General features: G+C 36.1%; 1 protein-coding gene across 6 annotated transcripts in view; it reads right to left on the bottom strand.

Moving 5' to 3' along the window:
* Positions 1–7,653: 7,653 nt before the first annotated feature.
* Positions 7,654–23,705, bottom strand: part of ZDHHC21 (zinc finger DHHC-type palmitoyltransferase 21) — a 39,258-nt gene continuing 23,206 nt past the window's right edge. For 3 of the 6 annotated variants that reach the window (XM_064642834.1, XM_064642833.1, XM_064642832.1), the window contains 3 exons: positions 23,056–23,172; positions 9,202–9,245; positions 7,654–8,688 (listed from right to left, as the gene is read on the bottom strand). In XM_064642834.1, the coding sequence (XP_064498904.1) occupies positions 8,556–8,688; positions 9,202–9,245; positions 23,056–23,172 (294 nt within the window). In that variant the 3' untranslated portion in view covers positions 7,654–8,555. Of the gene's footprint in view, positions 8,689–9,201; positions 9,246–12,078; positions 12,132–22,111; positions 22,373–23,055; positions 23,173–23,705 lie in introns of those variants that run through there. The other 3 variants (XR_010426950.1, XM_064642835.1, XM_064642836.1) reach the window with 3 other exon arrangements.

Genomic DNA, 23,705 nt, shown 5'->3' on the forward strand with positions numbered 1-23,705 from the left:
TCCACTTCAGAAACCCAGGTGTCTTTGCCAAAAGAACCAGAGGTCACACAGAGAACTCAGATCTTCTGAGTCCCAGACCTGCAGCCTAACCCAGTGAGTTAGCATCCATTAGCTATCAAAAAAAATATCAAATTCCACCTTTATAGGGCTCAAATTACTGCATTGTCTGCACTTACCCTTCTTACACTTTATATTTACAAAAAAAGAGGAGCTCATCATCCACATGGCAGCCAACAGACTGCAGATTTTGAGGGATTTTGGCCAGAGCTACAGAAAAGTCCTAGCTCCATCGTATAAACCTGAGGTTGTGAAGCATATACTAATGAGGTTGTGAAGCATATTCGTATTTGGGAATAAATGGCTACTCAGGCTTGATAGCGTTGTTATTCCTCAGCAGTTCTGAATTCTATTCACATCCAGTTAATTTTATGTTCATCTCTGTGCCACTGAAATGCAGTTTTATGGCTTACTGCATACAAAGCTGCGTACAAAGCTGCATGTGCTATTAGTTCTTAAACTAATCCTTTGGCAAAGAGAATGTTTTTGAAATGGGAAGTCTAATGAGAAAAATGTTGTGAAACTAGAGGACATAAAAAGAGTGTGCTGTAACTGATACACATTCTTACCTGTTTTTTTTTTTATCAGTTTAGCTTAGCTGTATTTTACTCAGACTAACATGTCTGCCATCCTTCCTCAAGCCTGTTTACTCAGCTGGATGTCTACAGGGTTCAATTTTCCCTCTAACTGCCCTTCCACACTAGTATAATTGCAGCTCATATGGGTAATTGGTCTGCCTACAGGAGTGTCTGCATGCATTTGTTTATCTGTACTATCTAGCTGCCTCTTAAAATGTATTTGTAGACTCAAAGTACTGTTTCATTCAGTTTATATAATGATAAAACACATCAAGAAACACTTCCAGGAGCTTTAGGCACTAAAAATACTGGAGTGTACATATTAAAATTACTTTCATGGGCAAGTGGGAATACATCTCTGTTTCCACACATCAGAAAGATGGCATGCACTCTCACAAGTCAGTTGTGTCTAATTACTAAGTATCTAAATACTAAACTAAATAAATGTCATAGCAGAGATAACCAGATTTGAAATAGTTATATGGGAAAAAGAGGCCCATTGAAATTTCAGACATGAGAAACTGAAGTCATTGCAGAAGGTAAGAACAGCCTTTTCTGGAATACACACAGAACAAAGAATTTTAAAGGCTCATTTTATGCTATTGCGGAAGGATCAGTATGGAAGTGATTTTTATTATTGTTATTTGAAGAATCTGGTTCTTGGGTTGGAACAGAAGACACAACGTCTGTGGCCACAAACCATCATCATTTAGTTTTCGTGACCTTACTCATGAAGTGACAGAGTTCAGGTATTTTAATCATTTCCTTGCAGGCATAATCACTGTTTTTTCTTTGGTTCACTAGTCTTGCAGTGAATCTTCCTAGGCGTCTAGGATCTTCCCCTTAGTTCTTCTAAAGCTGAGATTACTGCTCACACCATACTGAGCAGCTTTTATTTCTCTCTAATACTTTTTTCTGTGGCCACTATTGCACTTCTTTTTGCATGTTTAAAGCCAGTATCCCATTTGAAATACACAAAATGTTTGAAACTTCTCTGCATGAAAATCTGACATAAATTCACATGTACACAAACAGGAGACCTGCTGGTTCAGATTCACTTAGCTCTCTCAAAAGCTGTTCCAAAAATGAATTATCTAATATATTGTATAAAAATTTTTTTAAAAAGGCAAAGATTAAAAAACCCAAACAATTCTGCTTTTGTAATTTGAAAAATGGCAATTTATAAATCTTTTAGTTTATACCTACATCAGAGGTTCCTACTCTGGTTGGAGTTACAGACAACTGTGATTAGGTAGACTGTAACAGTAACTAATACTATAACTAGTGTTGTTACACCAACACTATTTGGTATACTAATCTCAGTGGAGAAAGTTTCCAATGCTTCCACCAACATTCAGCTCTTTTCTTAAAAGCAAACAACAGAGCTCAGATAATAAGTACTTCATTAACTATTCAGTAATTTTTCCCAGTTCAGTTTTTCAAAACAATCATTTGGGATTATAGCCTATTCTCTTATAACAAAAACAAATATTCAGCAATGAGAGTAATTTATACCAGAATTAGGAAAATGTAAAAACAGACTGGAAAAATATTAGCCAACTAGTTACACAACTTTAAACCAATATAAATGAAATCCAGAGGAGAAAAAGAAACTTTTATTTTTTTTATTTAAAAATAAGATTTCCAAAAAATACGAGATGAAAGAATTCTCAATAGGAATGAAAAAATAATCTATAACTTAAATCAATTTTTAAAAGCCCACAGAAATATTACATTAATGTAAATTGTAAACAAAGATGAATAAAAAACAATACACTGCTTATCAGCTGGATATACTGTTACACTTTCAGATTTAATGAAAAGAATACCAGAGTAAGCTTCCCTGTTTTGATATTATTCAATCATTCATCTCATACATTACCCACTCAGATATAAGCAGTGTTAGACCTTGTAATTTTCAACAACTCCAGTATGAACATTATTCAGCAGTATTTGAAAACAGTCAACATCAAACTAACAACAAATTAGTAAAACTCAATCACATGCCCATGTGAGAGCTACAAAATTCAGAATACTAATTTACAAAAATCAGTATTATTTTGCTATTTGTTAAGTAGATAGAGTGATAATTTTCTATCTATAGGCTACACTGTGATCTACAGATATCAGTCTTGGGAATGTGAATAGAAATACTTACCCAGAAATGCACATAAATTGTAAGTTTCCTATTTTCTAACTTGAAAAGCACATGTTCTACTGTAAATATAAGCTCCTACATCAAAAGAAGTGTGGCCAACAAGCTGAGGGAGGTGATTTTACCCTGCTAATAATTTGAATCTAATTCTAAATTAGGCAAAGTATTAGGACCTCAAAACTGTCTGTGTGATGGATAATGACAACTCGAATTTTACACAAAATAATGCTGAAGGTTACCAAAAGCTCAAGCTGTGCTTTATTACAGAAAAAAAAAAGGCAGTACTTTTTCAAAACCAATTAAAAGGTGTGACAACTTCCTTCCGCATCTTTTAGTGTAAACAATCTATAAAAATTATCAGATCTCTTAGCAACTGATGATTTGCTCTCAACCCAAACCCAAATGGGACCAGGGATTTGGAATATCAATTTTATTTTTTTTTTATTAAATCAAACCAATACTACATATCTCAACACCTTCCTAGGCTACTTTATCTCACTGTCAATTCTGGCCAAGATGATACAAACATAACGGCAGGTAGGACTATGCTGTGCTGCTGTACGCTCAGTGAAAAGAGAGGAAAAGAGCCATCAAAATAGGAAGTGAGTAGAGAAATGAAGAGAAGTCATTTTAGGTAGTAACTTTTAGGTAGAAAATGAATAACAACAAGAGTGATTTTGTCTGGGTAAATGGGACTCAAATACAACCAAGAAAGCTCTGATGTCTTACAGAAGTTGTAACTGTAAATTGCTCAAAAGTAGAATTTCTTCCCAGGACAAAGAAATGCTTCTTGAAAACATTCTAATTTGCACTGTCTTGAACCTTCCTACCACATATACATGTTATGGAAACACTGAGTGTCAAATAGCAAATACTTTGGACAAATGGTCTGGAACTGAATGAGAAGTGACTATCACCTGATTTGTTGTGAGACACTACCAACAGGTTCGGCCTCTGAGCCACTGACAGAAGTTATTTTTAAACCTAATTCCTTCCCCGTGAAACACAAAAATGCATGATGTCATTAATGGCAAGCATCAACTACTTAGCAGGAAAATTAAGCCAAACTTGAGCCTTAAGTCATCTGGTTAAAACAAAGTGCAAAGTTTCTGGAGGTCTGGGACCTCTAATTTCAAAGGCCCTTCAAGGATTCACACTAGTTAGCACAGCAAAAAATCTAAGCACGAGATCTATGGGCCATCAAGGAATAATCTCAAGTAAGTATCTACCTCTTACCTGACGACTAACCTGATGCAGCTGGAAGGCAGTAAGCTGAGGTCTACCAGGACTTCAAGAAGCACACCAGCACACCATGTGCCCACTACTCATTCAGCCTAGGTAAGAGCTAACAGACAGCTACACAATGGCTATCAAGTATGACTAATGGTGATTTATACTGGGGGCAATAAAGAAAAATCCTTTCAGAGGGAAATGGTCTGACTGAGAAGGGACAGGCCCTGAGAAATGCGTACACCGGGCTTGCACTATGTATATACAAACTTGTTTAGGATTATTTTTATCAGCAGTAGTGGGCAGGTAAAATGCTCAGTCGGATCACTTAATTAGATTCAAACTTTCCTCTAGAGACTTTAATGCCAGATATGAGATTTTCCAGTTAAACTAAAGCTAGCTGTTTCCTGAAGTGCAAAAACCAGAACAGTACCCTTGTCTTCTGACAGTTAACTTTCAGTCAGTTACAAGACTATGAATAAAAGTGATTTTTTATACACAATGCTAAAAAAATAATTTTTGTGCTTGTACTTTAGAAGTACGAGAGAGAATGAGAAGTACTAGGTGGCACTAGTTAAGATCTGCATTGTTTTATGCAGCTCTTATTCAGAAAGGGCACTTAGATTTTATTTTAGGAATAGTTTGGAAGTGCTAATCCAGTATTATTGATGGGAATATATGTAGAATAAGCACCAATCTTTGTCCAGAAAGATCAAGACCACACCCTACAAATAAAACAAACAACAACAACAACAACAAAAGGAATGCAGTGATATTTCCAGTTGGGATATTGAGAAAATTGCCAACAGTCAATTGTATTTGTGTTGCTCCAATGAAGCTATGTTGGCCTCCTACCAGTGAACTGCAGTGAAACTGGGTGCATACTGAAGACAAAAGTGGAAATAGCCAAGTTAAGTAACCCATATAATTGATAGCATCCTCAAATGTATGACAGAAACTCCTGCTCTTTGCAATGACTTCAACTGGTAAACTTTGATATCAAATCAAAACAACACTTTTGGCCCATCTCCATTTTCTCTGTGCTTTTATGAATCTTCTGGTCATGTCTGCCCCCTCTAGATGCATAACAAGGAGTAAGCCACCTAGTTTAAACTCCATCCTAAAAACTGGTTCTTAGTTCCTTCTCCTCAAGACTGAAAATGACTGTGTATCTGAACTACTCTAGCAGCTGTGAGATGGAACCTCTACTTCAAAGCAGTACATCTGAGGACAGGTTCATAGACATTATTTAATGCATTATCTTTTATTACAGACATGGGGATTTTTCAAATGGAATCTCAAATCCCCGATATTACGAGAAGATAGGTAGGTAGCATTTTTTGGTCCTACCAGGAGCTACCCCACACAGCAAATAAAACTAGCTGCTCTCAAATGTTTCCAGAGGCTTTTTAATTCGTTCTTTAACTTCTCTTTGTGCCTCTCAGGAAATCAAACATTGCCAAATCTGAAGCCAATATCCACTGTGCTCAATGAAGCATGTGTCGTTCTGATATTATATTAGGATGAAATTCAGTAACATTGTCCGTAAGTTTTTTTAAATGCCTAACAATGACAAACACTAATCAGTACTAAAAATGCAGTTTCTACTGAAACAAAAAATCATAAAGGAGACCTGAAGGGAAAGAAGTGGGATTTCAAAGGAAAGGTTCAATGGATTCAAGAATTTCAAATTAGATCATAAAAGCCCGCCTGATCTTTTTCTGATGGAACAACTCTTTCTGAGAATCAGTTTCAGAAACATTACTCTGATAAACTAATAACATGATATGGTCATTCAGTTAAATGTAAAAAAAAAAAAAAAATTATTCATTTTACCCTCTTAGAGGCCTCTCATTCAAAGAATACAGTTCAGTACCTCCTAAAACATGGAAGATTCTCCAAACTCTCCCTTCTGTTCTCTAAATACCTAGAAAAGGGGTAGAAATGACCTAGCAGCCTTAACCATATTATATATTGATTCCTAATGTTGTGATGGATGGGAGGCTAAGAAAAAGCAGATTAAAAAAAAAAAAAAAAAAAAGAAAGAAAAAAAAGAAAACTTCCAATACAGAAACATTTGAGACGTCGCGAATCTGCGAAAACAACACTTTCGTTCGAGAATTTCGTTTGGGAAATCGGGCAAGGTTTTCATGGCCGGGGCTCGGCTCGGCTCCCGGGGAGCGGCCCCTCGCGGGCCGCGCATCGCCGCTGTCGCGACGGGCAACTGGCGACAGGGGGCGCGTGCTCGTGCCCGGCCCCTGGAACACGGGCTGCTCCCGGATCCTCCATCCCCACGGAGCCCGCGGAACCGCACTGCCCCGCGGCTCGGCTGCGCACCGGGCACGCAAACGAAGCGCTCTGTTTGCCACCGAGGCTCCCGCCGTCGGGCGCGCCCCGCGCGGCAGGTTTGGTGCTCCAGGCGCTGTTTCGGTAATACAGTAACACCAGGAAACAATTATATGCCCCCCACGGTAAATGTAAAAAAAAAAATAGTTAAATTCGTGATCCTCTTTCAGAATAAGGTTCAGAACAGTAAAATCTCCTAACTACGATAACTGATTAGCACGAAAAATCTTCTAAAAAGCTTCTGTGTTTCACTCATGGAACATTTAAATATTGGCATGGAAAATGAAACTGCTATTATTCCCTTGTATATGCCAGAGACTATAACAGTGGCATTCCTTTAAAAAAGAGAAAAAAGGGGGGGGGGGGGGGGGAGAGAGAGGGAAGAGAATACATCCATTACTTTATTATGAGTATCCACATTCTTTTTCATTTCCAGCACTGTCCCAGTCTTTTGTTTAAATATCGCGGCCAACACCACCTCAAGGAAAGTCCAGGCTTGCTAAAACTGGCATGAAAAAATTGGTTGAATATTAGGCTTGAAATTTAAAACAATAAAACAATCCTCTATTTTTAAAAAGAGAGGAAAAGTAAAGTTGGATCAAATGTTAGAAGTTTACAAAAGTTTAAAATTCAAGTGATTCCCTTTGGAACTGTCAGTGGATCATCAAAATCTGGTAATTCAATAAAGGGACCTCTAACATTGAGAGAAACTGCATTACAAACGAATCTTTTAAAATTTGTTACAAACACCACTCATGACAAGTCTTGCCCTTCATTTTTAGATGATCTGTTCCAAATAAAGTATTACTTCCTACACAACCTATATATATTAAATCCTGATTTTGCATCTTTTATTGTGTCCAGTTGCATGGCTGCCATTTAAGGTGGAACCTAGTCCTGTTAGACTACGCAAAAAACATCATAAGCAGCATAACTAAACCCACTGAATTTCTAGAAGAAATTCACAGTACTTTCCACAATCATCTCATGCTGATATTTGTACAGATACAGAGGGCTAAAATAAGTACATAATTTTTCCAGATACAGAAAGGCCAAACCAGTACTTTGGCAATTGTTGTCATTTTACCAGATATGAAGGATGCTTTCTTTGGTTAACTACTTCCATACTTAAAGGAACAACAAGTTATCTACATCAACACAATACCCTATTAAATGAGTTAATATATTTCACTGAACACGTTAGTAACAAATCTATATTTATGTATAAATATTTTAAATATTTGTATTTCCAATATACAAACACTCAGACTTCCAGCTAATCATGACTAAAGAAAATATAAAATTTATAACTTTATTGACAATATACTCTTTTTTATGGCACATTATGCTAACTAACTACATCTGCATTTTTAAAAAGTAAGCATTCCAGTATTTGCACCATGCAACTTCTTTGTTGAATTATTGCAAGGAAATCCTCGGGATACAGGGAAAACACACTTCCCATTTGGACAGTTTACCCTGGAATATTTAATCCTGCTTGTTGACATAGAGACATGAATAATTTTCACTAAGATCATATCTAGGCCGAAAGATAACTGTAAGATGTACGACTTCTCTCTATAAACATACACATTTATGTGTATTTATAAAAAACCTCTCTGAGAAAGGTTTAGGAAGTAGTCTGCCTCAGTTTTAAATGTTGCCTTTTATAGTGCGGTGCTGCAGGATTACTATTGCATATCATAAATAACTGGAAGTATCAGTTCAACACACGCAGAAAAAAAAAGACATTATCTAGACAGACCTGCTGATAAAAACACTAAAAAAAATTCAAGGCAGAATAAGACACTTGGAGAGAAATCTAACCATAAATGTAAACTTCAGTGCTTCCTACAAAAAAAAAAAAAAAGGTAAAAAAAAAAAAAAGAGCCAGTATCAAACAAATAGAGGAAGAGTGCATTTCAGTCATTTGCTTTTGGTATTAATCTCAAAACCAAAAGAAATCTCTTTGGAAAGCTAATCTGAAATTAAATATGCATAAAGTTAAACAATCAATTTGCATTAATCTCAGAGCAGAATCAACACCACAACTAAAATAATGCCTGGGGCACATTGTGATGCCTACAACTGGATTTTAATTGACTTGAAGACTGTCATAGTCCTATTATCATAAAACCTGTAACGCACTTCCAGCATGGAGGACCCATCTGTGCCCACTATCCATCTGTTTAGACATGATTGGCAAAGTGGTAGGGAACTCGCAGTGGTTGCCTCTGCCTGAAAGGAATAAACCACAGGATCTTCCAGTGAGTGCCAAAAACTTCTGAGAAGGTCTGCTGCCATGGCTTTCGGGGCCTCGATCTACAGAAGACAGCATTATTAGTGAAAGACAGCATGCCCACGGTGCACTTCAGTCAGCTAGAACAATGTAGGTTGGCTGGGGATCCATTTCTGGACTCTGATGAATTGTGTCTCAGCGTCACAAATACAGCTTTCCTTTCATTACAGCACGCAGCTGAGACTTAACTTTGGAGAACAGAAACTATCTGGGTCATCAATGAAACAAAAGCAACTTTTGAAGCAGAGGAGACCTCAGAATCAATGAATTGTATGTCAAAACACAGCAGAAAGTATATTTTGATCTGTACTTTTGAAAGAAAATATAGTTCCACTGGGTTTGGGTAGGGAGGTTACTTTGTGTACAACCAATACTAATAGATTAGTGAGCTGCTGCTAAAGATAGGAAGTACAAGGCACAGTACCATGAAAAATCACCTTATCAAAGTGCCTTCAGTTCCTTTACTCTCTCACCCAGTTTAAAAAAACAGCAACTCCTTTAGCATTTCATCAATGTAAAAATTTTACAGAACTTACATGTCTTCACAACAGTTTGACATTTTTTCTATACCTGTAGTATCCTGTTGAAGAAAAGAAAACACAATGAAAAAGTATTTATTTACATTTCTAACTGGTAAAATGTCATTATGAAAGCAAATAAATAAAGTAGGGGATCAATTATTAGTGTACACTGCTTTGACATTAGTTCAGTAGGTTGCGTATTACTTAAATGGCATATTAATTTTAAGTGAATCTGAGATTACCTACACAAATTTTATTCAGTCTGTTACATGATTTTTACACACATGACATGAAACTGTACTGTGTAGTTTGATTACAATACCAAAGAATGTCAACAAAAACTTATGAATTCAGATACTACAATTAATTCATGGGACATTTAGAAGGAATGTGTACAAGGTACAGTCTTGCCATACTTTTCACAAGCACCCATTCCAGACTTGAAGTAGTCCACTCAGATAACCAAAGGAAAATTTAGTAAAATACAACTGTTAACACAGATGTAGTATTTTGAAAAGCAGGAACTAGTAAGAGGTTTTAAAATCATTATCTTCATGAGTATTATAATGCAAACAGTACCACTGGAAATATACCATGACTTTTCATAGTTGCTACAGTTAAATAACAAATATACAAATTATTCTCATAAACTGTAGCAGAGGCTAAATAACGTGCAGAGTGAAGGCAACCCTACAGCTAAGAGCAACTTAAATTCATATTTTTCTTTACTTAACATGATTTAATAAGTCATCAAGTTTTATAATTAACAAATCAATTTTAGCTTAGATCATCCTCAAATAAAACTTTTAAAACTACCACATTTTTTTTCCTTACTTTTCACTATATATTTCACAAAAAAAATTATTTTGGAAATGAGCATTATTTAGGGTTTTGATACATATTCATAGTTCTTTATGCTCTTTAAATCACTCACAAACTCCAAAATACAATAATTGAAATACTTCTCGTGGTTTCAACTCCTGTTCATTGGTAGTTTGATATTTTCCTTTACTATTCTTTGATGGACATAATGCACCTGTCAGATTATACTAGCATTTGAATAACACCAAGAGCTAGTCTCAGTTGTCCCAATCATATAGAGACACAAGGACTGTGGTTTAATTAGGCTGCAACTTCACTGTCACCTGGAAACACGACCTAGCAATAGAAACCATACTGTGTTCCTTGACTGTTCCTGCCATCAGTGCATGCAATTCAGTGCAGGCTCTGCTGGGATTCTGCCCCTCTTTAAAGTTTTAAGGGGGAAGGATGAGTGTGAGTGGGAAATAACATACAGGAAGCTGCTTCCCTGCTCCATCAGAGTTGGGTGACTTCAACTCCCCTTGCCAGATTTTGTCCTTCTAAATTCACTTCCCAGCTCAGATGAAGTTTCGGAACATGAACCCTTACAACACGCCAAATAGCAAAAATCTTAATTTTGCCCACAGCCTACCTAGCTGAATTCCAGACACATTATGGCAAAGGAGAGAAGTCCCCACTTCTCACTCCAATCCACCAGGATGCAGAAGATCTTCTCTGTTTGCAGAGAAGGTATGCCCACAGCAAACTACATAAATCATTCTGACCCCATCGTTAGGTGGGTTTTAACTCCCACTTAACAGTGAGGGAGGAAAGACTGGTGCCAGCAGACACTAAACACTGTCTGTTGTTTTGATTTCCACAGATAAACTGCTGCTCCTTTCACCTTATGGGCCTGTCTAGCATATCTCCCCTCACCTGCCACAAGCAGCAGGAAAGCATCACAAGACACAAGCCATTCTCCTTGTTAGGGCAGGACCTGGCTGCACAGCACAGGGATATTCTGCTTCCTTGGGCTGGCTTTTTGTCCAGCTCTTGTCAGAACAAACACCACCTTTGCTGACCACAGAAATTCACACAAAGCTTTCCAAATAAAAAGGACTAAGTAAACACAGAGATTACTTCCATGGCACTTCAGCAAGGTAGTAACAGCATTTTCGTGAGATTCTATAGCTCCTTCTGTAACTGCAAAAATATCTCAGCTCCAGGAATTATTCTCTCGTCAACTCAAAGCTGTCTACCCAATAGTACAAAACAATATTGGTATGTTTGAAAGCAACAATGAAAAATAATTTTTTTAATAAAACAGTAGCATCCTAGTCAAGACTCTAAATTGATTTGTAGCTATGAAAGATTTATGCTATCATTTCACAAAAGGAGTCCTAAACCAGTTTTGTGTGCAGAAGTAACATGACCAAATACCTTAAATATGGCTTTTTGGTACATTTCTGCGTATTGCTTATTTATTAATACACTTATACTCTTCACTAAAATACTGTGTTTGAGATTTTTGGAGGAATTTCCTGGTTTGGAACTGAAGGGTATATTTTGTTTTAATTGTTGTCATGGCATGTTATCAAGACCTGAAAGATTCTCATTAGGTAACTGCAGAAAATAACTGTAAGAAAAGACTGTCAAGCTTTCACACCTTTAAAAGATACTAAGGATTTCCCTTCCCTTCCTCCCTCCCCATCTTCCTTTCTTTACTTCTCTTCCTTCCTTTCCACCTCCCTCCCTCCCTTCCTTCCCTTCCCTCATTCCCTGCCTTCTTCCTTCCCGCTCTTCCTTAAAATGCCAACACATACTTCAGTTTACTTTTGCTTTACTGGGCAGTGAGTCCTTTGCTTCTGAGATACTTTTTCAGAATTAAAAAAACTTTACAGCCACATTTTAAAAGCTGCAGACTAGGGCTGGAGGGAATGGGAAGAAACATTGCTCTGAAGCTTAGCCACTCCTCAAATGCTGGTGACTGAACTTAAGGAACAAAATGCCCCTCATAACTTCCCTCCCCCAACACTGCTGCCAAGCAGGCTCATTTGAAATGTACTTTCATTTGAGAGTGAACCAAATTACCTTTTCACATGAAAGTGAAACTTCACAGCACCCCAGGAAAGTCAGTAGCCCCTCTGGAGATAGGAGATGAAGGAAAAGGAGAGGACCATAGTTGAGTTTTGACTTGTTATTTAAGGTTTTCTTCTCATACATGAATTTTTCTTCTTTTGGCAACAGAGATCAGAATAACCACTATTCTTCTGAATGACAAGGTGTTCTGCTCATTAATACATCTCACAAATGGCCTTCAACCAGAATATCATCTCTCTTAATTATGCACTCGATGTATACCAAGGTTTTGCTACAACATCAGAATTACTGTGTCCAGCCTAAGAGGCTTTAGCTGTCTGCATCTACTATCAGCTTGGATTACTATTAATACAAATAGAACTCTGCTAAGACCTTTTTTTTCCAGACTCAGAGCTAATGCTAATGTTAAAACCTTTTGGAGAATTGGCACTCATCCAAAAGTTGAAAATAACTTAATATGAGCAAACATGGCATATCTATTGAGTCCTAGTAATCTCTAACTCTAAAAATCCCTTAAAATTTTTAGATAAAATTAAGATGAAATTGACAAACACACAACTAATTAAATTCACATGATGGATCATCAGGAGCCCCAAAGTCATCATCCAGATTGGAATCAACTATTGTTTCTACACTTGGTTCTTTAGAAATACATACTCTCTGATAAGCATCTTAAAGCATCTAGAGAAAAAATATTATACCTTAGTGAGAAAGGCAAAATAAATTAGAGGAAATAAACATAGGAATCATTAACAACATATCAGTTTAGAACATCAGAAAAAGTGCAAAGCGTTCCTTCTGAGGGGAGGAGGAATGGGGTTTTTTTCTCTTTGAGGACACACTACAAGTAAGAGCAGCTGTTTTACTCTAAGTTAAGTAAGCTACTGCCATGGCCAAGACTGCTATAAAAGGGAGGAGAGGAATGGAGAGACATATGTAAGAGCACTGAGTTCTGTAGACCAACTTCAGATTCGCTTGCAAATGAATGCACCCATGTCAGCTCCTAAGAGAAATGTATCTTTCACATCTATGTTTCTAATCAGCATAACTAACTGCCTGAAAAAAATTTAAAAGATCACATGCATTGTGTAACAAACTGTGCTACAGGATGAGTTTCATCATGAACTAATTTATCATGAAAAAAAGCACACACAAAGAATATTTTTCTCTTACTGATTCATGTTTTCCAAAGGGGAAGTTGTAATTCGTAACTTACAGGACTAACTCCAAAGCATGCAGCCACAATCCCCGGTTCAATTTTTCTTCTGTGTTTGCTTAAAGTGACATGAAATCAATACAGCTCTACTAAATACTTGCAGTAGAAGAATGTAAGCATTATACTATGCTTTTAGTATTTTCAAAGCCTCAGTATAGAGATGAATCAGCAGAAAAGTATGATGAAGAATAAAGAAAAAACAAAACCTTCAAGCCTTCCTGGACTTGCAGCCACCGCTTTTATCTGAAAGTTCAAGACTTACCCTCTATATGAACAATACATTTTTTCATTCCTTCTACCTAACATCCTTTCATTGTATGTATGCAAATGACAAGTGAGCAGTTGAAGAATATAAAATACTGAACGTAGAAAGAATATTTCATCTTTCAGAAATTTTCTTTTTTTGAATTTAATACATTTTTGGCTTGCATTTGGTCACTTAGCATTGCTTTCTTAATCTAGACTTCTCATCATATAACGTAATATGATTAATTTTATCAATTACAATTATATTCAGCCTGAAAATCGCTAGTTCTATTTTAACTTTAAATCTGTGCTAAATGAAAAATGAAGCTACACTATGCAATATCTAGGGAATGGTCCTGCTCTCTTCTATGCTCTGATTAATTCAGATAAATAGATTTCCAACGTATGTATCAGAAAATGATTCAGTGAAAAGAAAACCCCTGGTAACAAATAAGGGACATATCTACAAAGGAGGCAATACAAATAGATCTCTTAACTTCAGCCTAGTTCAAATCCATGGTGTGTTTGGTACAACATGACAACAAGATATGTGACAAAACATTATTTTTCTTGATACTTAGAAATGTAAGTACAAAACGTACTTACAAAAATAGCAGGGGAAAAACCACTTAAGAAGGCTAGTTGTTGATCTTCATGTGGAAGTAATTTTAATGGTCTGATGTCTAAATCTGACAGGCAATATTTAAACAAAATGTATTCAGCCCCCAGAACACTCAAACATAATTTTTATAGTTACTTATTTTCAACTGGTTAAAGGTACTTCCTTTACTATTAGAAAAATAATTGAGCTGTAAAAGAAACTCCTCCTTGAGTGATGAACAGGGCATACTTTTGATATTCTATGATATTTTATACTCCTTGAACAGCATAAAATCTCTTTGATAAAATTTTCTAACTTACACTTTCTCTTTATAATATTGTAAATAATTAACTTCAATAAAAGTATTCACATTTACCTAAGACCATGTAGAGACCTAAATGAAACAGATGAGATCTTTTGCCACTTAGAGCGTCTTCACTTGAATTTATTTTAACATTTTAAACAGCTCATAAAAGAGTTTTTATAAAATAAACTAATAGTTTATTTTTATGGTAAATATGTGTTTAAGACTGTCCAGATACATTCATAAAAATGTTAAACAAATTGCTTGTCTATTTGAGAAAAATAAGGTAAAGATATAAAAGAATTTATACAGTTAACAAAATTGTATTCAATTTATACAAAACAAAATTGTCAACAAAATTGTATTCAAAGACCAGGATGTTACTAATTCCTGACTATTTAATTTATAGTACCTTATGCAGTCTTCTAATAGCAGATCTACCTATAGGTGAATTAAAGGTAGAGACAGGAAAAGGGGAAGGGTTAAGAACAATGGGGAAGAGGAAGACAGACAATGTTAACATGAACTTATTTTTTGTTGCATCTCTAATTTCCAATTACCATTTGGGTTTATAGTTTATATACCCTTTGCTCTCCCCTCTACAATTGCTTTATATCTTACACTTTATTATAGACAGGTAAAGAATACACTTGCCTGGAAATCCTAATTTCCCCAACCAATCCTAATTTTTAATATGCTAAACTTAATTATGAGGATTAATAGTTCCTTGATTACACTTCTGCCATGTTTGAAAAAACAGGAAAAGCCCTTAGTAGTCACTAATCAAAACTGTATTTAATAGATTATCTGATTAAAGATATGATTACAAATATTTTAATCATGAAATACTTATTTTTAAAGACAAAAAGCATTTCAGCACAACTAGATCACTTGTGCACTCCGCATATTAAATCAGCAATGGATCAATGCTATAAAACATGCAAAGAATTAAAAAGTCTTTGATTTTATTAATAGAATAACTGCAGCTACATTTCCATTATTTTGCAATTCAAGCTTTGGAAAAGGTTGAAAAAATATGTAGTAAAATATATTTGCTACTTTAAGGTGAAAAGGAGAAACACTGCAACAATAAAAAAATAAAAAACAACATTTTTAAATGCTTCTAAGAGGAAAAAATTATGTGGTAGGCATCATATTGTGCACTAGACAGGCTGCTGAACAGCATTTTCCCTTCCATCCTCCCCAAAGCAAATAAAGAGAAATTTCTCTTTTCCACATCCACACAGTACTGATGCAACAGGATATTGGCATATCACTGTACACCATTCAAACAGTTAATTAACAGGAAACCCCGGTAGCATTAATTTAATTAATAAAGTCACTGTCCACTTAGTTTATGATAACACATCCACTACCTTGCAAAAAGACCACATGGTATCTATTGAATTTTTAAAAGCCCATCATTAAATAGTTCTGCCCCAAAGAAACAAGTTCATTACTAAATAATTTCAATGAAAAGTTTTTCTTTGCAATACTAGCAAAAACCACATTAAATCATATTTAGTGGACTATAGTGTAAAAATTAAGAAAATCTCTTTTCTTCCACAGAAATAGTTTGTCAGAACATACGGAAAAATGAAAACACTGTTTAGTGTTTGAAATAAAAACAATCAAAGGTAATCCTCTAAAATTAGGGTTCAGATTAGTCTCTGGAAAGGATGCTGTTTAACTGAAACATCTGGTAGTGTTACGTTGAGAGACAGGCCTTTTTTAACTTTGGAAATGAGATTAGTAGATCAGTTATTTGTAAGTGTCCAAGTAATTTCTAATTATTTTATCTGGGTCACAGATAATCCGCTTTTACAGGGCTCCCACAATGACATCAGAGGATCACTGTTGAACTGATTATCCTGTTACCTTCCACCATCCATGGGAAGGCCGGATTTTCCTTTTGTACAGAGAAAGAGAAAGAAGTGGCTGATTGCTTCAGACAGGTGGCAGCCAACAAAATAAAGAACACCACAGATCCTGAGAGGAAGAAAACCTCACATATGCAAAAGGTATCAGCTTTAAAAAATTAGATATGAACAATTATCAAAATAATCAGAGAGGCAATTGTTTAAAAAACATGCCATATTATTATATTTTTTATAGTAATACATTGTAGATCAAACATAAACAATATCAGAATCTTACAGTATAAATAGAAAAACCGGTTTTTATTATCATTTAACTGTTGAAGTGATGTGAAAGACATACAGAAGTACTTTCTTAAAGCAACAATGGAATATGAGTGAAAGAAATGCAAATGCTAGGGGCTAGTCTGCTAGTCTATACACATGAGCATCCTGATAGTTCCACCTTTTTTTAAAAATCCTGAAAAAAAGCTCTTTTTAAAAGAGCTCTTTACCTCCAACAATCATACATCAGAAACAATCTGAGGCTGATAAAAGAAACTTTTTTCCTAGGTGAATTTTCTATGACTTTTTGTATGAATAAATAGGTTAGTCATGCTTTTTTAAGGAAAACAGACATCAGTTTCATGTAAAAATGAGGAATTACTAAAAAACACATGTCAAGAAAATATGTCTTGAGAAAGCAAGCAAGTTTCTGGGTACTATTTGATTTAGCTTCCCGATAAATTTTATTATTTCATATACCTTCATAAAAAAATGGGAATTAAAAATTAGTAACACAGATACATCCTTCTCAATACTTTCTTGTAGCTTAATACTGTTTTCTAGATAAGCTTTGCACTTGCCATTGCAATACAATGTCATTAACTGGTGTAGGCAGTAGTTGCACAAGACAGAAAGTTTGGATTTTTTTGTGGAAAATTTTAAAATTTTCTGAAATAGACAAAATTATAATTTACCTACAAATTGTACTTTTACTACTTATGACCAACCACCAACAAAAAAGCACCTCTCCACCTTCATGGAGTTTTAAAGTGTCTATGCTAGAGCTATCTTGTTACTCTGTAGTGATTGAGGCAAAAGATGAATAATTGCTTGTGGAGTACAAGCAGCTAGAAGAGGTCTGAAGTAAAGGGTAACAATAATTTTTACAGCTGTTACTCTCAGTAAGAGACCATCTAGTTTTTCTAGGGTGCAACTGCCAAAATTCTTTCTGATATGTTTTTGGGTTTTTGTTTGTTTTACTTAAGTTTTATGCTAAGTTTGCTTCTACGTCATTTCAAACAAAATCATTACAAAATATCATGCTGCCTGAGAATGTAAAAATACAGGCTCATTTCCAGTTAAGGAATATAGAATTCAAAATTGCACTACAAGTAATGACAGGAAATAGAGGACTGGTAAAGCAACTAACAAGCACAGAAGGCAAGCAGGCCTTTAACATATATGCATGATCATTTTGGAAATTACATCAGATAGTGTTTTCTTCACAGGTAAAACAGATCCTTCTATCTGGTTCTCTAGAAACTTGAAACTTATAAGTAAGAAGACTAATTATTATGAAGAGATTTTAAGAAGAATATCATCTTAGGATCCCAGACTTCCTAAATTAGGATTTTAAATTTCTCCCTATTTCAGAGGCTTATGAATTAGAGAGAACTTAGATATTTCTATTTCCAAAGTATCCAAATAAAACTTCCCCAAGAGGAACGTCAGATAGATACTGGAAGAAGTGTTAAAATTCAGGATGATGACAAAATCAGAGGCAAACAGAGCTTGGGGAAAGCAACTGGAGAAGGCGGATGAAAAGAACAATGTGCCGCTTCTGCTAGAAGTGTGTTTCACATATGCTAGTTTCTAGGGAGAAAGCACTAATCCCGTATACAGAGGCCACCTCAGCTGCTCCCCTCTTCATCGGAACAATTCATGTCAAAAGTTCCTCTAAGGACAGTTTTTGCCAACCAGCTGTTCTTCTCTCATTGTAGGAAGTCACCTCCTTTGCTCTTTGGCTTCCTGGACCTCCAAATGAGTTATGAATAGCCTTAAGCTAATGATACCCTAACAGTGATACCACACTAAGAGAGGTGGTAAAAGTATGCTGAGAAATTACTGTCTGGTAGGTTACTTGGCCTATTCATCACCTTCTCAAGCAGCATAGCTTTAAGAACATTCTCTCTGTAAGAGTCAATTTTAGTACACAAGCTACAAAGTTTTCAGTTTTACCAGAGCGCATTTTTCCCAAGCACCCAAATATCTGCTGAACACACATGAAACAGGATAACAGCAGAATACATGTGTATTTTTCTTAAAGAAATTAATCTACTGTTATAACCAATGACAGCTATGCAATGATAGGCACAGAAGATCAGGCAACTGCATAACAACCTGAATTTTGCAAAGTGCCAGCACACACGGCTGAATAACTTCACCTGCACTTGGTAATATGCTGCTTTGCTTTTCTGTTTTAGCTACTGTCCTGTTCTAGAAAAACGTGCTGCAGGATATCAGTTATATCCTTTCCATTATGCATTCAGGTGGACATTTCTTGACTTCAGAGAAAATGTATCCAAGAGGTGAAAATGCCTATTAAAGGAACTATGAAAACCTTCTGCTAGTTCTTACAGCTTGTCAATCTACCACTTAGCACAATTCTAGTAAGGAGTAACTCTGTTTCTAAAAATGCTGTATAAAAAAGTCACACAACGCAAATTTATTCTACACATTAAACTGTATGTATCTTCCTGAAGTGACAAAAGGATAAACTGTAAATACAAAGATCAAGGATTTGGAGGTTTTTTTAATATGCATGTCCTATACTCCTGGAAAAAGTCAGCCTTAGCTTTATATTACCAAGATGAACCAAAAACTATTGGTTTGATTTCTGGAAAATTATATAACGATGGTCATGCAAGTTTATCTTACGGAGAATCAGGAATTTTCGTTACAAACGGGTTAAAGTTTGACAAATCTTAGGGTTTTTTTTCCAAAAATACAATTTTGGCAGCATTTGAAATACAGGTAAATAGTAATATTAAAACCTAACAAACCTGAACTTGCTGGACTTATTTAGCAACCATTTGTATTCACCAAACTTTGGATCACAGAGCCGCAATGTTGATTGTTGCTACTATTAAAAAATACCTTTCATCCAGGAGCTGTGGAATTAATCTTGGTTTATGCTGAACTGCAAACACAGGCATAGAGCATGAACCAGGAAAATGTGTATTACCTGTTCTCCTGTACAAGCACAAGTAAAAGTTGCTTAGCATTTTTCAAAAGGCCCATGCTCTGGTCCAGCTCTCTTGCACATGCCTTTGGGCAGCTTCAGCAACCACTGAAATTAATGCTCTCAAGAGCAGCAATGGAGTAATGAATACTTTAACAAACATTAATACTTTAACTGTGCATATACATGCCTTCAAGCATTTTGAGTCTCTTTCAAATTAACCTCAACTGCACTATTACACTTCAATGACTCTGTTCTGTTAAATTTTGATCTGTACTTTATACTAAGTTTAATTTCATAATTAATTTAGTATTTTAAATAGACCTCATTTCAGATAAAATTTAATTTATACAGGAAGGTTAGATGCCGAACAGTAACTCCAGTACAGTACACAGTAGAAACATTACTGCTTCTTAGTGACCATGGTTCACTGCTTCTACAGGACTTGAATGTCTTCCACATAGTGAGCTCAGCACTGTGGGTGGGTATACTCAGACTCTTTGCTTCCCTATTTTATGCATCACAGGCATGTCTTTTGGGAGCCTGCAAAGAAACTGCACACTCACCTGCTGCCCTCTCCTCTGCCTTTTCCACTGGCTAGCTAAAGCTGTTAGTGCTTATGGAGGAAGCAGGTCCCCATATTACAATGCTGGCAATCAAAAGCCATTTGTACAGAAAGATTTTCTGACACTACTTGCAGACTAAGCACAACCTCAACAAACAGACTTGCTTTGTTCGTTTGAAGTCTGACTAGTTCTTGCCAAGTAGATTTCCTCAAAGTAACTGTATTGTTTATTCCTGCCAATTCTAGAATCATGAGGAAAGGAATGAAAAGGGAAAAGACGACTGTGTTGCTGGTATGGAAACACTTTGAGTGGGGGATGGACTACACAACCTACATTCTTCAATGAATCAAGGCAACAGCATCCACATGGTGTGAATGAATTAGTATTTGGAGATCCCAGTACTGGATTTCTACTTCCCCAGCAATCTGAACAAGCCTAAAAACTTGTCCATACCAGGCAAGCACAATAGCCCTTCTGCTACTGAGGGCAGGTAGAGTGCAGTGAGAGGCCTTAATGCAGTTCTGTACTTTCCAGCATCTGTCTCTCATAGACCATCCATATCCACAATTACTGCAGTATGTTTGTTTCACATTGGCAAAGACAACAAAAGAGAGTATCCAGGCATACTGCAGCTCAGCAATCCTCATAATTATGATTTGAGCACAAAAAAAAAGGGGGCTGGACTTGAAAATGCTGTTAGCCCACACCTGTTCCAGCGTAGTTGCCAGCTCTGTAAGTGAATAGGATGTACCTCACAGTATATCAGACCACTGACATAGAAAGAAAGGGCTTTAGAGCAGTTTATAAGCATTCAGTGGTGGTAATAGCCTGACGGTGTTAAGGCTCACGACAGTGAAGTAACAACTGGGTTATTATTGGTATTCATGCCTGTTGCAGAGGCAGCACAGTTGGTATCCTGTGTCAGAATAGAAACATTCCAGGTTTCAGATATATGTGATAGAAACAGCTTCAGTCTAAGATGTTTTTATTTCATGTATAGTAATAGTACCTGAATGGATGCTGATGGTCACTGCGAAAACTAAGTCTAGCTTCTGGCAGCCCACAGAACAGAATGACAGACTTAGGGTTTGTTCCTTGTTTTCTTCTGTATCATGTTTGTGGTTTAGTGTAGTAGTGATCACATGGGCTTTTTGTTTCTCCTCATATATATCCATTTAACAGAAATCAAAAAGACATCCATATTTCAGTATTAGAACAATCAGGCTTCCTGAGTTTCCATCTCTCCCATTACTGGGAGTGACAGTGAGCAGAATTCAGAGGTCTGTACCACTTCAGCTGCGGGTCCCCTGGTGGTCTAGTGGTTAGGATGCGGCGCTCTCACAGCTGCAGCCCAGGTTCGATTCCCGGTCAGGGAACTCCTCCGGGCAGATGGAGCTCGTCAGCCCTGTAAGGCCATCCATCTAAGAGAAGGTCACTCTAAACAAACCTACGTCCTGAGGACCTCGCTGCCACCGTCCAAGCTCGCTTGGCCCCAGCAGATGAACCTTAGGATTAAAGGGTGGGCTCAGTTCAGCGCACACTGTGTCTCACCTAAAAAATCCACTGCGCAGGCTTGAAGGGTAAAGACCTTTCCCAAATCTTCATTCGCGAAGACTGACCATGATGATGACCAGCTAAATACCCAACAAGGCATAGTAGTAATTCAGAAAAACATCCCAACTCTAGAGGATGCAGACACAAACGTGGTATGCCTGCATTTAAACAAGGAGGATAGAACCTGTCAGCAAGACCTTGGAACAGAAATTAGGCACCCAGTAAAGGTGCAAAAATGTAAATCTGTTGACCTGGGGGTTGAGAGAAAGTGCAGAAAGCAATCTGGTAGAGCAGTTGGAGAACGGCAGAAATAATACACAGCATAGCTACAGTCACAGAAAGAGCAAAAGGCAGTAAACTTATGCAAAGGTAATCCAATAAAACAAAAAAAAGCAATATTAATGTCTTATCTAACAGAAGGAAAAACTAAACAGTAATTTTTGTCCTTTATTCTATACAAATAAATTACCCAGTACAGTCGGAAGGGTTTCCTTTTTGTACCTAAAAAGGTTAATACTGTGCAAACCTTCCCAATTTCAAAATGAAATCTCAGGCAGATCTCCATCAGTTGTAGTCAGAAAGATGCTATCATCTTGTACTTTATTGTCTTCAAAAAAAAAAGTTCAGCAGGCAAGACCATACACCCTTTCAGACAGGTACGGATCCAACTAATGTCCTCTTTCTGTTCAACACTGCTGTATTTTAAACATGTATATGGTTTCATAAGGTAACTTTAAAACATTTGCTGGAAGTTATTAACTTCTAATGTACAGAACAGGATGTTACGCTAAAAAAAGCTAATTTCTTGTACATATTTATTACATTACCAAATTCATCTATCTGGAAAATTTTTCCATGCGAAAGATTTTTTTTTTTGGTACCTTTAAATATAGAGTATGCATTTGGACTGTAAATCGCACATGGTTATATTCCCCAGTTAAACAACTAAAGAGATATGAGCATAAGCATATTTATTAAAATACTTAACAAGAATTCTGTATTCTCAGAATGTATGACTTATTAGTGGGCCTCACTGTCACATAATTCAGACCAGACACATGAGAGTTTAAAATAAAAACAAAAATCAAAACCCGCAAATACATACCTTGTACACTGTAAAATTCCATGACAATGTATGGGTTTACTTCACTAATACAAAACAGGAAATTTACTTGATAGCCAGACTTATTACACACTTGTTTGTTAGAAAGCTTCTTAAGACTTCTTGGTGTCAAGAGTCTTGACACACCACATACCAAACAGGTACCTCACAGTGCAAGTGTTTTTCTATTCTTCCCTTAGATACAATCTGTTTTTCTGTTTTTGGTAATTGTACTGAAAATAAAATTAATATATACTTCTAAAATTAGATACTTACAGTGAAAATACCCATTAGCTGAGTGTAAAAGAGTCGACTTATTCCACCTAATATTATTAGACCCATGAAGGCAGATATTCTTAGGAGAGCAAGTTCATGTCTAAATACAAAAACATCCTAGAACAAGACACAAAGAAGAGAGACTTTAGCAGTTACAAATTATTTAAAGTCTTTGAAACAAGTGGAAATACTAGACAAGAAAAGTATGTTCTCACTGAAGGTAAATACTGGATTTTGAGCTACACTGCAAATCATTGATATAATTATGTATTAAAAGTAGAAAACAATAATTTTTTGTTTATACATGTAAGCAGTTGAGTTTTATTTTGCCAGACTGTTAAAAAAAACTTCTTCAAATATTTAAGGTTTCGTGAATAGATCAAGCTCAAGTGGGTTATTCCTGAATCTTCCATTTCAAACTGTGACAGATCACTATACACAAGCTACATAACCCAGGAAAACCATTCTGTTAAACACTCTGATTTATTAAGACTCCTATGCCTCAGCTACCAGCCATAGTACATTTCATTTTTACATCACCTCTTTTGTAATTAAAAAAACAGCATTCCGAGCTTTACCCTTGAAGATGGTACCAACAAAATCCAAGTATCTGTACTGGATTGTTCTCACTGCAATGCTGCCTATTATCC

The sequence above is a fragment of the Pseudopipra pipra genome, chromosome Z, assembly GCF_036250125.1.
Source record: "Pseudopipra pipra isolate bDixPip1 chromosome Z, bDixPip1.hap1, whole genome shotgun sequence".
In the NCBI taxonomy this organism is placed as follows: Eukaryota; Metazoa; Chordata; class Aves; order Passeriformes; family Pipridae; genus Pseudopipra; species Pseudopipra pipra.